Genomic DNA, 17,263 nt, shown 5'->3' with positions numbered 1-17,263 from the left:
TAAATGAAGGCCCCAATTAGAAGACCTGGTAAACCAGAGACCCAATATTCATTCATAATTGAATTTATTTCCTATCTCACTTGATGTCTTTTTTCAAATATGGATCCCTCAATTAAGCATCATATTTAAAACACAACATTGGCTTATTTTGTGATCCTAATGCATTCTATGGCATGCTTAAACAACTCTATAAAAAGCCAACAAAAATCAACCAGCTGAATATTTAATATAGAAGACATCTGGTAAAATGGAGTTTAGCTAGTAGCCCTTATCACTCATTTTCCCAATAATTTCATAAGATATACCGATAAGAAACCTAATGTAATGCCAAGGCCATATCAGAGGAAATTAAGGGAAAAGCAGGTGGGTGATACTGAGAAGAATGTAACTAGATTTTAACTAATGGTGGTCCTGGTCTTTGGTTCAGAAATCCAGACAAGCTCAAGAGAAGATCAAACAGCTACTTCACACTGTCTCTACCCTCTGTCCACCAACTCAAAGCCAGGGCTGGTCTCATTTGGAAAACGTGGCAAATATTCTGCCTTCTGATGAGCCACCTAATGAGGCAGAGCAAAACTTTCCCTTTCTCTCTTTTAGCTTATTGGCCATGATGATGTAATAGTTATGTCTTGGTATTATGAAGCACTTCACTATTTGAGTTAAAACAGAGAATCTGTGTCATAATAAACATGACCAATTATCTAATAAAAATAGATGCATGTATATATACTTAAAAGATTAAAAAACCATTCCCGAAATGCTTTACATGATAAAACCTGGTCATGAAGAACATAAATTTTGCTAAATCTTATTTCATTACACTGTATCCTCTACTTAGGGGAGAGAGAAAGAGAGAGAGAGAAACAACTCTTTACCATAAAACAAAACAGAGAATCAGCAGTCTGAATCTCTTCCTTAACAAATGCTTGATATCAGGATTCTGGGTCACAAACCACCAACACATAGTAATTCCTGAATACAGGAGGAAGAAGTTCAAAAAGTATGTTCAGGAGCTGTTCTGATGTCACTGTTCATTTTTTTAAATTGAGGTATAAATTAGATGCAATTGGGGTGCCTGGATGGCTTAGTCAATTGAGTGCGTGACTCTTGACTCTGGCTCAGGTCATGATCTCATGGTCCATGAAATGGAGCCCCACATCAAGCTCTGCACTGACAGCATGGAGCCTGCTTGGGGTTCTCTTTCTCCCTGTCTCTCTGCCTCTCCTCCAGTCATGCTCTCGCTTGCTTCTCCCAAAATNGAGAATCTGTGTCATAATAAACATGACCAATTATCTAATAAAAATAGATGCATGTATATATACTTAAAAGATTAAAAAACCATTCCCGAAATGCTTTACATGATAAAACCTGGTCATGAAGAACATAAATTTTGCTAAATCTTATTTCATTACACTGTATCCTCTACTTAGGGGAGAGAGAAAGAGAGAGAGAGAAACAACTCTTTACCATAAAACAAAACAGAGAATCAGCAGTCTGAATCTCTTCCTTAACAAATGCTTGATATCAGGATTCTGGGTCACAAACCACCAACACATAGTAATTCCTGAATACAGGAGGAAGAAGTTCAAAAAGTATGTTCAGGAGCTGTTCTGATGTCACTGTTCATTTTTTTAAATTGAGGTATAAATTAGATGCAATTGGGGTGCCTGGATGGCTTAGTCAATTGAGTGCGTGACTCTTGACTCTGGCTCAGGTCATGATCTCATGGTCCATGAAATGGAGCCCCACATCAAGCTCTGCACTGACAGCATGGAGCCTGCTTGGGGTTCTCTTTCTCCCTGTCTCTCTGCCTCTCCTCCAGTCATGCTCTCGCTTGCTCCTCCCAAAATAAATAAACTTGAAAAAAATAAATGCAATAAAATGCACACCTCTGGAATGTTCAGTTCTGCAGGTCTACAACTGCCTACACTCTTCTCACCACATCCAAACTAAGAAACCAAAGACCATCTTCTATGCTGCGCCAGTCACTAAAAGACTTGCCATCACAGCTTACTTCTGTCTGTTCTTAAGAGGTGTTTTTGAGAAAATGATTTTATTAACAACCAATTTTGACACATATGTAAACTTAGTGCAACATTTCTATATTAACTCCCCCATAGATTATAGTATTATCTATCCGTTATTATAACTTGGCAATAAACTTTTCTTGTGCCGGCAGAACAAATAGTTTGTTATATACTAGCGTTTTGTGGATAGCTTAGGATAAGAACACATCAAAATGGTTTGCACATCATTTATGTATGTTTTATTATAGAATCCATGCTCTCTACAAATATCAACACTAGTTTAAACATATTTGTGACAAACACCTCTGCGTGTAACATTATTAGCCTCAGCTAAGTACTGTGGATGTTATGTGCCTAGGACAGCAGCTAATTTGATTAAAGTACAGTTGTTTCAGTAAAAATGCTGCAAGAGGCTAATAAGCGTAAATATAAAATCATCATATTTTGTTTAATGAACTAATAATTACATGTTGAATTCCTTTTTGAATAATACTTATATCTACTATGTTGTTAAAAAGAAAAAAACAAAGGTACAAGATGTGAAAAGCATATGCAAGTTATAGTCATTAAACTGTATGCAGAACACTAAAATCAGAACACGTGCCTCCTGGCTCCACTTTTCTCCACTGTAGCAAACTCCATTAGAACATCCCCATCAAACCCAGCTTCAATTTGAACACTGTCAGGGGAAGGGCTGGGAACTAATATTTATTGCATTAACATGCACACTGATTCAGTTAGTATTTACTGAATGTGTACAGTGTGTCTGGCTGAGGATACTAAGGTGAATGAGGCTGACACAAAACATGATCTCTTAGTGGAAGTGAGGCAGACAAATACATCAACATTTAGGATAATTTCATGAAAGATACATACTATGAACAGGGGCCCTAGGTCTGGTTCTCTCCTCAGGTGCATAAAATGAATTATCCTTCTCCCACATGACAGACCTTCCTATACAGTCAAGAACTAATATAGGTCTCCTTAAACCTCTCTGTTCCAGTATAACCTTTTTTGAAATCCTGAGCTTTTTACTTTAGTCCCATTAAATGTTCAGTTCATGAACTTTAGCTTATACATTTGTTTGTTTGTTTTGAGTGAGTGAGAGAGAGAGAGAGCATGAGTGGGGGAGAGGGGCAAAGGAAAAGGCGGAGAGAGAGAATTTCAAGCAGAGCTTAAGCTCCTGCTGAGTATGGCGCCCAAAGTGGGGCTCAATCCCATGACCCTGGGATCATGACCCGAGTAGAAATCAAGAGTTGGATGCTCAAAGAATTGTGACACCCAGGCACCCCTAGCTTATATGTTAAATTTAGAGATCATTTTGAATTCTTATCAGGTCATGTAACATTCCTCACAGAAGTGATTAGCATGCTTTTTAAATTTTAATCTAAACTATTGGCAGAATATCCAGCAAGACAGGGAGTTAGTGGGTCTTCTACTAGTTATATTAGTATTTGGGAATCAACCAGATAGGAAATCAGCTTACTGTATTATTAACTAGTCTAACTAAATATCTGCTTAGTTAATTCATTCTAGAATTTTATTAGACTCTACTTTCAGGATCTTGTGTTATCATCTTTTTCTGTTTTTTAGAATGTAAGCATTTGCCTGACCCTAGTGTAATATCACATGCATGTGCAGTGGGTCTCTGATTCCATTAGCTTTTTTCAACAAGCATTTATTGAGAATTTACCACTTGCCATGCAATCCAGCCATGTGCTTGAAAAACTAATTAACTGAAACATACTGGTGGTTACACAAGAATTGGAAGGTTTTTAAAACATATACTGGGATTGGGGTGCCTGGGTGGATCAGCTGGTTGAGCATCTGATTCTTGATTTCAGCTCAGGTCACGATCCCAGGGTCGTGGGATGGAGCCCTGCGTTGGGCTCTGTGCTGAGCATGGAGCCTACTTAAGATTCTTTCTCTTTCTCTCTCCACCTGCCCCCACCCCTCCTTTCCCTCGTGCACGCTCGCTCTCTCTCACTAATAAAGAACATATAAGTATATATTCTGGGATTGAATTCACCTCCTCCTAGATTTTCCTCACGAACTAGTTTGCAATATATTTTCAAATACAAAGCTCACCTTGCTCACCCAGGTCAGCACACTCTAGGACTGGGCCCTAGCAAGGGGGCTGAACTAGGGCTGAGAGCAGTAACAACTCACCTCTAGCTTGGCATCCAGGTCTGCATCAGAGGCAACAACATGCTCATCTTCCTTCTTCCCTGTGGCTTTAATAAAGGCTTGCTTCGTTTCCCAATATTTCTGCTGCATCTTATTTACTACAGACTTATCTTGAGTATATCGATCCTGTAAGTCCCAGGGATAACTGCTAGAAATACATTTAAAGAGGAATCTTATTCATGACTTTCATAAATATTAAGCTATTTCAATGTGAACAAACCTATCTCACAATTATGTCATACAACATTAATAAATATATACTTTCTTATGTGGTTATTACACCAAAAATGTTAACCAACTCTTACTCTGAAACCTTAAAAGTCAATAAGGAAATGAAGTGGCTTTTGCAGGAAATTAAGAAGCTAAACCTTGAAGAGTTTAGCTACCAGCAGGTTGGGACACACTCCTTTTCCAAGTGGAGAAAGTAAGGCCAAACCAAACAGCGTGTCGGTTCAAGCAGCCCAGCCAGTTACAGAGGTAAGGCCGGACACCAGTGTTCTCTCCACTCCAGCATTAGAGTCGACGATGAAGTGATGGAAGAAAAGTAGAGATAAGGCGCTGAAAAATAGCAAATTTAAAATGTGTCCTCGAGGTACCTAAAACTGTCAAACTCATAGAATCAGAGAGTAGAATAGTGGTTACCAGAGGCTGGATGGGGTGAGAGGGAAATTGGAAACTGTTACTGAAGGGGTGTAAGGTTTCAATTATGCAAGATGAGTAAATTCTAGATATCTACTGTACAACACTGTACCTATACTTAACTGTCGTGTATACTTAAAGTTGTTAAAAGGGCAAATCTCATGTTAAGTCTACTGTCTTGCCACAGTCAAATGAAATTCAGAAAAATAAAAAACAATTTAAAAAATATTTACTAATTTCTGCTATTAAAAATTTAAATTTTTCAAAATGTTTACTTATCTTTGAGACAGAGTGAGAGAGGAACAAGGAAGGGGCATAGAGAGAGACATGCACACAGAATATGAAGCAGGCTCCAGGCTCTGAGCTGTCAGCACAGAGCCCGACGCGGGGCTCCAACTCACAAGCCGTGAGATCATGACCTGAGCCAAAGTCAGATGCTTAACCGACTGAGCCACCCAGGCGGCCCTAATATGAAAATTTTAAATTCTTAAACATAAATGTTTAAAATACATATAGGAAGAAACCATTCTTTCAGGAAGGACACAGTATATGTAAAAAAGAAATCAGAAAAAGAACAGATGAAATCAAATTCTGTAAAAGAGCACCTCAAATATCGACAGAAATGTCGCCATAGTGCTTCATCCCTCCCCATGTTGTCTACACCCCCCTCCTGCCTAGAGTTCCTACTGCATAGGTGCACACAGGACCCCTTGTTTCTCCTCTCTGCAGACATGTGCCTGTTTCCACTACACACTATCACTTCTCAAAATGTGGCAGACTTGAGTCCTAAAACATAAGTTGCTTTACATGATTATAAAATATACCTATACCTTAAAACTTGGTGATTTATACTCTCCTTCCAGAGGGCATTTACAATTATCAAGACATACATTTATTCTTAAAAAGTCAAAAGGGATTTCAGACAACTTCTTTACAATGGTTATCATTACAGGAGTAGGATTTGATGGACTTTAATGCTTTCTGCATTATTTAAAAGTTTCTTTTTATGTGTATAGACTGGTCGAACCACTACACCTGTAGTGTACACCTGAAACTAATTAACATTGTGTGTCAACTAAACTTCAATTAAACATTATTTTACTATGAGGTCACATCAGAGAAAATAAGTGGAAGAATATATAACTTCTATGTAAAAGAGAAAATCTGTCTATGTAATATGTGCTTTAGAAGATTAAAAGAGGGTGCCTGGGTGGCTCTGTCAGTTAAGCATCTGACTTCAGCTCAGGTCATGATCTCACGGTCTATGAGTTCAAGCCCTATATCGGCCTCTGTGCTGACAGCTTGGAGCCTAGAGCCTGCTTCAGATTCAGTGTCTTCCTCTCTCTCTGCCCTTCCCCAGCTCTCTCTCTCTCAAAATAAATAAACATATAAAAAAATTAAAAGACTAGAAGGATATATCCTCCAAAACTATTTTGGGGAAACAGAATTTTTAGAAGTGAGGAATAGAGTGGACTTCTTTGTATTGTATCTTTTACTTACTACTTATTTATTTATTTACTGTGAAGGTCATGGATTAACAGGAAAAAAATTCCATTTTGAAAAAAAGACAAAACCAAAGGGACTTCAGAAATTGAAATGAACACCCCTCACCTCTGTGATTTAACAAATGAGGTATCTTAGGTATCAAATGCTTAAGAAATCTGCTCAAAGTCACACAGGATTAAAATCCAGGCCAGGGCTCATTTCAGTGTTTTCTGCAGCTGCTGCATTTCAGCAGCAAACAGTGAAGTGGCAGAGTAAGTGGGAGAAAGAATTTAGGGAAGTGCCCACTTCTTAGGCACTCTCCTGTCTCTCTTAGGTGCATGACTACCTACTTCTGGGAGTCTGCTGCCAGGATATGACAGTCGGAATGAGGGTCACAGGATGGAGCCTCCCCTTTGTCTTAATGAGGCAAGATGGAACAATTAGGAAAACAGTCTGACAACTCTTGGTTACAGAGCCATCAAATGGGGTACTCAGAGAAACTAGATCCCTTAGCCATTTATTATCTGTTAAAACTCGTTACATCTTAAGACATACAAAAATTCTTTTAAAGTTTGACATTTGAGACTAAAGAAGCCTTGGACCTGATTACTTCTTTACTGAGACAGGAAGGATTACAAACGATATCCTTAAAAAAATTAATAAAAAAATTTAAAGTATATTATAATTAGTTGTACATTTGAAACATGAAAATACACATCATCACAGTTTTTCATGCTACAAATTCAAGAAGATAAAACATGACAAAGATCTACCTGCCTGGCGGGTCATGGGTTCAAAAGGTTCAGAAACACTGCTTGTAGCATGTCTGGAATTTATAAGAAGTTTAATATGCTGCTGAGAGGTGTTACAGGCATGTAAATGACAGTGCTCCCGTTGCCATGACTGCCACATTTTACTCAGAATCATCGTCTTCTAATCATAATCACCTCCTAAGTGTTCATGAAGGTTGAAGTCATAACTATAAATTAATGAGTCTGGGTTTGTGTCCATTCATTATTTTATAGCTGCCCTACATCAAGTTTCCTGATAACACTAATAAGCTACAAATAAAATAGTGCTAAAAAATGTATCAACTTATTACATTTGAAAAACTGGTAGTAAGAAAAGCCATTAGATTCTCAAAAGAAAAGTTATATGTAGACTAATTCCTTAAGAGAATATACATTACATAAGAACTTATAATATTTCTAGTTATTCGGTTTCCATATTTCATTTAGAAAAGACATTGAACTTGACTATACTCCATTTTGGATAAGGGCTAACAGATTATTTACTGCTAATGTGACTCTTGATTTTTCTTTANTCTTTTTCATTTTATATAGATCCCTTTCTATTTACCTATTTATTTATTTATTTATTTATTTTGGTTTTTGTGTTTTGAGAGACAGCGAGCAGAGGAGAAGGGCAGAGAATCTTTTTTTAAAATNGCTTAACTGACTAAGCCACCGAGACGCCCCTATCTTTTTCATTTTATATAGATCCCTTTCTATTTACCTATTTATTTATTTATTTATTTATTTTGTTTTTTGTGTTTTGAGAGACAGCGAGCAGAGAAGGGCAGAGAATCTTTTTTTAAAAAATTTTTTTAATGTTTTATTTATTTCTGAGAGACAGAGTGAGCAGGGGAGGGTCAGAGAGAGGGAGATACAGAATCTGAAGCAGGCTCCAGGCTCTGAGCCAGTTGTCAGCACAGAGCCCAAAGCGGGGCTCAAACCCCCGAACCGTGAGACGATGACCTGAGCCGAAGTCGGACACTTAGCCACCCAGGCGTCCTAGAGAGAATCTTAAGCAGGTTCCATGCTCACTGTGGAGCATGATATGGGACTTGATCCCACAACCCTGGAATCATGACCTGAGCCAAAACCAAGAGTCAGATGCTCAACCAACTGAACCACCCAGGTGCCACTGACTCTTGATTTTTCTATCCAACAGACATTTACTGAACATATACAATGTGCTTTCCTCTTTCATTAGTCTCTCTCACTCTCCCAATTTAGAAAAGACGACAAATTACTTACCATTTGTGTCCTGACATGTTTTCTTCTTCTTCTTTTTCTACTATTGATGATTTGGGGAGAAGGGGCAGGGAAAAAGGATGAGAGGATAAGTTATAATATAACCTGAAATAAAACAAATATGTTTAACAATTAACACTATAATTATATGTTAATCTGATACACATAAAATTTTCCAATCCTAAACTACTTCTAATTGTATTTTAGGGGCCAGACACTATTACTTAGTAACAGTGTACACCGGTGCTGAGAATAGTTTAACACTGGAAGAAATATCCCAAACGAAGTATAAGAAGCAAAAAGGCAGACTGCATGAGAAAAGCAGGTTGCAAAAGACTATATAAAATATGAGACCACAAAATACAAAATAATTGAAGTATACAAATATAGTAATGGTATAAAAAATGCCTCCAAATGATAAACTCTGAATTCCACATGGCAGTTAGTACCGCAGAAATGGTGGGGGTTATTATTTAAGAGGAGTACACAGGGGCTCAACTGTGCTCATAGTGTTCTCTTTGTTAAGCCTGGTGGTGAATAGATTGCATCTACTATGTCTCTTTACAGATTAGAAATATTTCATAAATGTGCTCACTTTGGCAGCATATACACCAAAATTAGAACCATAAAGAGAAGATTAGCATGAGAAATCCTAAACCAGGAAACCCCACCCACCCAACGATCTACTCAAGGGAAATGGAAGGCAGGAAATACAAAGGATCATATGCTAACTGTAGAGTTGGTGGGGAGAGCTATGAGGGTCTATCCTTGCTGGTGCTTCTTAATTTGTTCTGGATCACAGGAAGGAAGAAAAGTAGGTCCTTGGTGCTTAAGTCTCAATCTTGTGGTTGGCCTTTGGCCATGCTTCTGCCTGACTCTGTCTCCTCCCAGGGACTGACCCTTATCCCGAGTTGCCCTTGATACGTGGGCTCTGGCATAAGGTCCTGAACTTGCCAGGGTTCCCCATCCCCTGGGAGAGGAAGAAATTTGTGGAATTAACCACAACCTCTCCAGTATATCAGGGTATTTGCCTAGCCATAGAGAAATAGCTGTCAATTTTTAATTTTCATTTGAAATAAACTCCTTAGGTAGCCATAAAGGAAAACAAAATATTTCATAATCAATATTTCTAAAAAAATGAGCCAACACATTGAAAACAAAACAACACACACACAAACCCACAAAAGGCTAAAATGAGATACCAAGAAGGGTAGAAAGGAGGAAAATGTGACTATTTTAGTTTTTACTGTCCTAATATTGTGTTTTTATCTCATTAGTAAATATGGAAGAAACTGTCTTTATGTCTTTGTCCCTCACTTTCTTGGCCCCACTCAGAAAAACAGCCAACCTCAGGGGCAGAGCAAACCAACCCATCCACATTTGCCTACCAGTTTCTGGAAAGACTGGAGAGCTTATAACCTAAAGGAATGGCCTCTGGCCAGACACACAATGCTGGCTGCCAGAGTGAATGCTCAGCATAGGAATGCTTCTGGCTACTCCACAAAATCAACCCATCTGTGCTCCCTCTGCACCAGAAAAGGTCCTGGCAATCAGTGCCCCTCAACGATTAACTTTTTTTAATGTTTTAACAGACTTAAATGAAAGTGTTAAAATTCCAGGCTTCAATGTGGGGACAGGAGAGAGGAAGGAAGACATTTTGCTAGTGTGTCCAGATGCCTCTGAAATGACAGCACCCAGTAATCAGCATGTCTCTTCCTCCTGGAGGGCATCCAAGTTTTTGGACAAGATTCTTTGGGAATGACATTCATGATGAGTAAGCCTTGTCCTCTACTTAGTAAATCATGAAAAGGCCACTCACTTCTAGTCTTAACACCCACACAACTTCACTGTAAATACACATTTACTTTATTTAGCTTAAAGATTCCAACAAAATTTCTCATGAAAAGATACTATTCAAGGAAACAAAATTATTATAGTCTTTCCTTGAGTCCAATTTCACCATGAACTACAAAGACAGTTGATACTTTTTCTTTTTTAATTAAAACGTGATTATTTTTAATTGTGGTAAAAATATAAATTTATCCTCTTAACAATGTTTAAATGTGCACTACAGTATTAACTACATGCACACTGTTATACAACAGATCTCTAGAACTTTTTCATCTTGCATGGCTGAAACTCTATACCCTTTGAACGATTCCTCATTTCCTCCACTCCCCCCCGCCCCATCCACTGGCAACCACCATTCTTCCTGTTTCTATGAGTCTGATTATCTTAGATACTTCATATAAGTGAAAGCATGCAGTATGTTATTTTTGTGATTGGTTTATTTATTTATTTTTTTTTTAATAATGATAAAGGACATGTTTTATTTTTTTATTTTATTTTNAGCGAAAGTCGGACGCTTAACCGACTAAGCCACCCAGGCGCCCCAGTGATTGGTTTATTTTACTTAGCGTAAGGTTGTCAAGGTTCATCCATGTTGCAACCTATGACAGGTTTTCCTTCCTTTTAAAGGTGGACTAATATTCCACTGTATGTGTAAAGCTTATTTCTTTATCCATCCATCCACTGATGGACATTTAGTTTGCTTCCAAATTTTGGCTATGAATAATACTGCAATAAACAAGGGTGTCCAAATATCCATGTTTTTAAATATATACGTGTCCAGAAGTGGGATCGACAGATCTTAGAGTAGTTCTTTTTTGTTTTTAATGTTTTATTTTTGACAGAGAGCATTCACACACATGCACAAGAGAGGGGGAGGGGCAGAGAAAAGGGGACAGAGGCTCTGAAACAGGCTCTGTGCTGAGAGCAGAGAGCTTGACACAGGGCTCGAACTCAAAAACTATGAGATCATGACCTGAGCTGAAGCTGGACACTTAACTGACTGAGCCACCCAGGCACACCTCAGATTGTAGTTCTATTTTTTTTTATTTTGAGGAACTTCCATACTGTTTTTCCACAGTGACTGCACCATTGTAAAATCCTACCAACAGTGCTCTAAGGTTTTCAGTTTCTCAACATCCTCCAACACCTGCTGATTACCTTTTCTTTTTTTCTTTCTTTTGATAGGAGCCACCCTAATGGATGTGAAGTGATATCTCACTGTGATTTTGATTTGCATTTCCCTGATCACTAGTGATGTTGAGCCTCTTTTCACATGCTTATTATCTATTTGCATATCTTCTTTAGAGAAATGTCTATTCATTTCTAGTCCTTTGCCTATTTTTCAACTGGGCAATTTTGTTATTGCATTGTAGGACTCCTTTATCTAATCTCCATATTAACCCTTTATCTACAGTTTGCAAATACTTTCTCCTATCTGGTAGGTTGCCTTTTCACTATTGTTTCCTTTGCTACAACTTTTTGATTTTTGATCACTGAAGTATTTAACAATATAATATCTCTGTCATGTAATAATAGAAAATAAAAATCACTGAGCAAATGGGACGCCTGGCTGGCTCAGCCAGTGGAGCGCGCAACTTTTGATCTCTGGTTGTAACTTTGAACCCCATGTTGGATGTAGAGATTACTTAAAAATAAAAGCCTTAAATAAAAAAAACCACTGAGCACACTGCCGTTTCTCCCTGGACTTTTAAGCTATTTATGGATTATGATGCCAGTGTTCTTTAAGGTACCGTTTATAGGCCACTTACACTTGAATCAACTGGGTGTTGCCAGGCAGATTCCTGGGCCTCATTCTTTTACCTAATGATGCAAAATCTCTGTGCAGTCTGGGAATCTGCATTTTAACAGGCTTTGTAAGTGGTTATGAGGCACATTAAGTGTGAATACCACAGCTAAATGGCAAACAGGAAAAATCCAGATTTCTGGAAATGTATCTTAGCCTGCTGGATTACAATATGGTAAAACAGAAAAGAAATCATGGGTGGCAAAAAAGGTCAACTCTATAGGGCATATCTAAATGTCTCACGAGAAGGCAGCTGTAGTCAGGACTCACATCTCCAGTCCCATACACCAGGCACAACACACATTTTAAAATTTCCTCACAAAATTCATCTCATCTTGTTCTACCACTTTCTAAATTCACACTGTCAAAATCATTACTTTAAAAAACTCATTATAATTCTCATCCATTCTTTCATTTCAGTCAACAGTCTGGTTTATCAAACATGCACTGCACATCTAATTATATGCACCAGGCACTGTCCTAGCCTCAAGGAACTTACAGTCTAGATCAGCTCTGTCCAGTAGCATACACTATAAGCTACACTAAATGACTGAATAGCCGTGTAAAAAGTAAAAAGAAATAGGGGTGTCTGTGTGGTTCAGTGGGTTAAGTGTCCAACTTTGGATCAGGTCATGATCTTACAGTCTGTGAGTTCAAGCCCTGTGTCAGGCTCTGTGCTGACAGCTCAGGGCCTGGAGCCTGCTTCTGATTCTATGTTTCCCTCTCTCTGCCCCTCCCCTGCTCATACTCTGTCTCTCAAAAATAAATAAACTTTAAAAATAAAAAGTAAAAAGAAATAGTAAAAAATTTTTAAATAATAGATTTCATTCAACTCAATATATCTAAAATATTATTTCAACATATAATCAAAAAGAAAATTACTGCTATATTTTGCATTCATGTTTTTGTACCATCTGAAATCTGGTGTGTATTTTATACTTACAGTACATTTCATTTGAGACTTGCCACATTAAGTGCTCAATGGCCACATGTGGTTAGTGGCTACAGTACTGGACAATGCAGGTTGAGCCATTAAGATAGACATATAAACAAAATTTCCAGATCCAGAAGGCTCTTGAAATTTGCAAGGGACATATAAAAAGATCTTTGTGAACCCCCAAAATCATAAACTCTGCTGTTAAAATATCATTTCTGCTATTAAATACTATAAAGTCTATAATTAGCTAATACTACAATTCATGATTCTGCAAAGGAGGCTATTATCTCCACTTCTACCATGAGACATGTATGAAAGAAGCCTAAAATGAATAGTATCATGTCTCAAGCATTTCAATGGCACAGAGAATGGGGCACCTGGGTGGCTCAGTCGGTTGCGAGTCTGACTTCAGTTCAGGTCATGATCTCGTGGTTCAGTTTGTGACTTCAAGTCCTACATCGAGCTCTGTGCTGTCAGCTCAGAGCCTGGAGCCTGCTTCGGATTCTGAGTCTCCCTCTCTCTCTGCCCACCCCCTACTCACGTTCTCTCTGTCTTTCAAAAATAAACATTAAGAAAAATATTTTTCAAAATGAATGGCACAGAGAAGACTTCCTAAAGTTCTGCCTGTGGCCACACTGCTTTGGGAGATAAGAAAAGCAAGCATCAGGTTGCTCATTATGGACTTGCCATGACATGAGTGCCATGACAAGAAAAAGAAAAGCACAGACACTGTTTTTGTTTTTGTTTTTTTTTGCACAGACACTGTTAAATTCAGCAGGATGTGACCATATGAATGTTTGTGTTTAGCTAAACTCCATCTCCAAGGAAGACAAAGCAGAGAAGCCAATAAGAATTAAGACTTTCTCAAAGAAGTAGGGACCCAAGAGTTAATAGGTCAATAAAACGCACGTTCCTGGAGCACCTGGCTTGCTAAGTGGGTAGAGCATGTGACTTTTGATCTTGAAGTCATGGGTTCAAGCCCCTCACTGGGCGTAAAAAGGGAAGTTCCTAACTTCAGTGTAACAACCCTGATGGTGTGGGGATGGGTTAGTGAGGCACAGCCTCTTTGTACTAATGGGGAAAGATGTCTGCTCAGAGGCGGAACTGCTGCTGAGGCCAGGTTTTTCTCAGGTGACACAAAGCCTACCAACCTAATCCTCCTAGACTTTCTCAGGGTGCACCTTTTAGTAGTTTACCTCACACCAGGAAGTAAGACCACAGATGTTCTCAGCCACACCCATGTGGCTGAGAGGCTATTCTGCCTTGTGGGGAGAACTGAGGGAACAGGAGTGAGGGATACCTCACTGAGTGTTTGTACCAGGGCTCCGGGCAATAATTATGCTTGTTTTTTCTCTATGCTTTTCTTACATGCTTGCTGTGCTGTGTCTATAATTTTACTCACCCATGTGTACAGGCTACAAATTGTGTTTTATTTCCTACAGCCATTGAAAAGCCATTTGGAACACACTGGATGGCCAATACATAAGCCAAAGTTTTTTCCAAATACTCTACAGTTCTCAGAATGCTAGAGCAAGCTTGGGTTAAACAAAGTTCAATGCATTGTTGCAAAGAGGAGTTGGTTTGTCCTCAGATGCCTTAAACCCTTATACTAGAGTCTCCTCCTTGGAAATATAACATGGGGAAGTATTTTCATTCCACATAGGCTGGCTTCAGCTGCAGTGAACATTTGTTCTGGCCCAGAACACTTTTCTAGGAGCTTATGGAGTTAGCTGATGGCACCTCTAATTACATTTGAATTATGCAAAGAATTTAAAAATTATGCAAAGAATTCACAGAGTAAAGGTAAGGTAGTAGTTACATTTCCCTGTATCAGTACTCTGAATCTGGAAAAATATTTCAATAAACTTCCTCTTGAATCACATTTTCTAAGTGTGTTGTGTATCCTGTGCAGTTTTATGTCTCAAATTACCTTTCCAACTTTAGTAGATTTTTCTCTTCCATCAGTGAGCAGTTTTTCTTTTAGATGGAGCACTAGTTGAAACTGAGTCCAGAATCCTTTTTCCCTGTATCTGTACTGAACATATGGTGGTGGATTCTCTTGAATTGTAGATCTGAGCTATTGCCAAATTTGTCATTTTCCCAACTTAGTCAAAATTCCCATTTTTCAACTAAAAATTGTCACTATCTGAGAGCTCCTCAGTACTGCTGTGCACACCAGCACTTAGCTTTCTTTGGGAAGTGGGCCATTTCCCCCCCATAAGAAACATACTTTTCAAGTGATATGGGTGCAAAGTGGTACATTTGCATCCCAGAGTAAAATCACACATTCCCAAACACCAGCTTCATGGCACCACACATCACTGAACAAGTGCAAATCTGTTCACATCCCAACATTCCTGAAGCTAGAAGGTGTCCTACAATTGATGCCTTGTCAGTGGTCTGCCACTTTTTTTTATCACAGAACATAAAATGGTAAAAGGTCTCATGAGCAATGCTTTCTTATATTTGATGAAATAAAGAATAATTATCTAAAATTAAACCTCAGTTTGGGGCACCTGGGTGGCTCAGTTGGTAAGTGTCTGACTTTGGGTGAGGTCATCATCTCCTGGTTTGTGAGTTAAGTCCCACGTTGGGCTCTCTGCTGAGAGCCTAGAGTGTGTTTTGGATTCTGTGTCTCCCTCTCTTTCTGCCCCACCCCCCATTCATGCTCATGTGCGCTCACACTCTCTCTTTCTCTCTCCCTCAAAAATAAATAAACATTAAAATTAAACCTCAGTAGGGGTGTCTGGGTGGCTCAGTCAGTTGAGTCCGACTTTGGCTCAGGTCATGATCTCACAGTTCACGAGTTGGAGCCCCACATCGGGCTCTGTGTTGACAGCTCCTGTAGCCTGCTTCAGATTCTGTGTCTCCCTCTCTGCCCCTCCCCCATGTACGTTTTTTTTTCTCTCTCTCTCTCAAAAATCAATAAATATTTTAAAAAATAAATAAAAAAAATTAAACCTCAGTAAAAACACATCACTACATGCTACAGACCTTCGGGGCTCTTTGTGCATAACCAAAAAGGAGAATCTGAAGTGATGGAATGCCAGGTGTTGCCTGTGAAGCAGAATGAGTACCATGACAGAGGAAGATGCCCAGGGTTAGGGGAAAAAAGAGGCAAGGACACAGACCTGGCTTCTTAGGTGGCCTCTGGGCTGAGTTTCTAAGAATCAGTAGAGGCTGGCAGCAGGAGTGGGTGGTGGGTAGGTGGTAGTAATTATACCAGACAGAGGGAAAGCAACGACCAAATTCCTACACAGCAGAACTGCATGGTATGTGCATGTAACCATAGCAGTTGTATATTTCTAGGACTTAAAGAAAGATGAGACATAACTGAGGAAACATAAGGACCAATCTCTGAGGTCACCTTCTGTCCCTTTCAGCATCTAGATATATTCGATAGCCACTGAAAGGTAAACACTCCATGTGGTTTGTTTCACATTGAGTGAGCACCTTCTATGTCCTGTCTTCACTAGAGAAGTCATCCTTGACTATCCATAACATATATAACATTTATACATAACAAATGCTGGAAAAGCCTCTTGAATTTAGCCCCCAACTACACAGTTTGTAATTTTCTGCCAATTCCATCTTCCCACTATTTCAGAGATTATTTTCATCTAGAAATACTACCAGTTTTCAATATCTTGTTTTGTCTTTGGTTTATTTCTCTGGTGCAGTCTCAGAACTAATGCACATCATATAATTTAAAACCTAGAGGGAGTTGAGAAATAATCAAATGAAGCCCTTTTCTTGCATAACATATAGAATTGTCGAATCACTATGTTATACACCTGAAAATAATAACACTATATATCAATTACACTTCAATAATAAAAATTAAAACAAATGGATAATCAGAGAATTAAAAACTAAATGAAATAACATGGGGACCTGTGATCCAGGGAGGTGACTAATGGGTCTGAGAAAGCCAAGGAGCTTCAGAGTCAGGGCGTCAACGTGGGCTCCTGATAGCTTGCCTAATGAAAAGAAGAAATACAGATCTGTCAGAGGTTCTAGGGACTGAGTTAAAAAATAAGTTAATATTTTTACATTTTGTTTGCTCCAAGTTATTTTTTATCTTTTCTTTTCCAGAGGTTTATCTTTGGTCATTTTTTCTTATGTCAATGATTTTTATAATTTCCTTTAAAGAGAAGGAAGTGTGTGTTTTAAGTATAAATGATAAAACAGTTTCAGTAGAAACAAAGAAAAACAATTACTCCAAACATACTTAACTATATTATTAAAAAAAAAATACTGATTCATTCAATCACTCTCACACATAGTTGAAAGATTC

At 38.5% G+C, this 17,263-nt stretch overlaps 1 protein-coding gene across 10 annotated transcripts in view; it reads right to left on the bottom strand.

Moving 5' to 3' along the window:
• Nucleotides 1-17,263, bottom strand: part of ICA1 (islet cell autoantigen 1) — a 140,823-nt gene that overhangs the window by 111,821 nt on the left and 11,739 nt on the right. For 4 of the 10 annotated variants that reach the window (XM_077765336.1, XM_077765344.1, XM_077765337.1 and 1 more), the window contains exons 2-4: nt 16,861-16,946; nt 8,378-8,479; nt 4,197-4,362 (exon numbers count right to left, since the gene is read on the bottom strand). In XM_077765336.1, the coding sequence (XP_077621462.1) occupies nt 4,197-4,362; nt 8,378-8,394 (183 nt within the window). In that variant the 5' untranslated portion in view covers nt 8,395-8,479; nt 16,861-16,946. The remainder of the gene's footprint in view (nt 1-4,196; nt 4,363-8,377; nt 8,480-16,860; nt 16,947-17,263) is intronic. The other 6 variants (XM_077765341.1, XM_077765346.1, XM_077765339.1 and 3 more) reach the window with 5 other exon arrangements.

Source organism: Crocuta crocuta, unplaced genomic scaffold, assembly GCF_008692635.1.
Source record: "Crocuta crocuta isolate KB4526 unplaced genomic scaffold, BGI_CrCroc_1.0 scaffold14, whole genome shotgun sequence".
Taxonomy (NCBI): Eukaryota; Metazoa; Chordata; class Mammalia; order Carnivora; family Hyaenidae; genus Crocuta; species Crocuta crocuta.
Note: the sequence above shows the minus strand (reverse complement) of the source record. Positions and strands in the feature narration are given on the sequence as shown.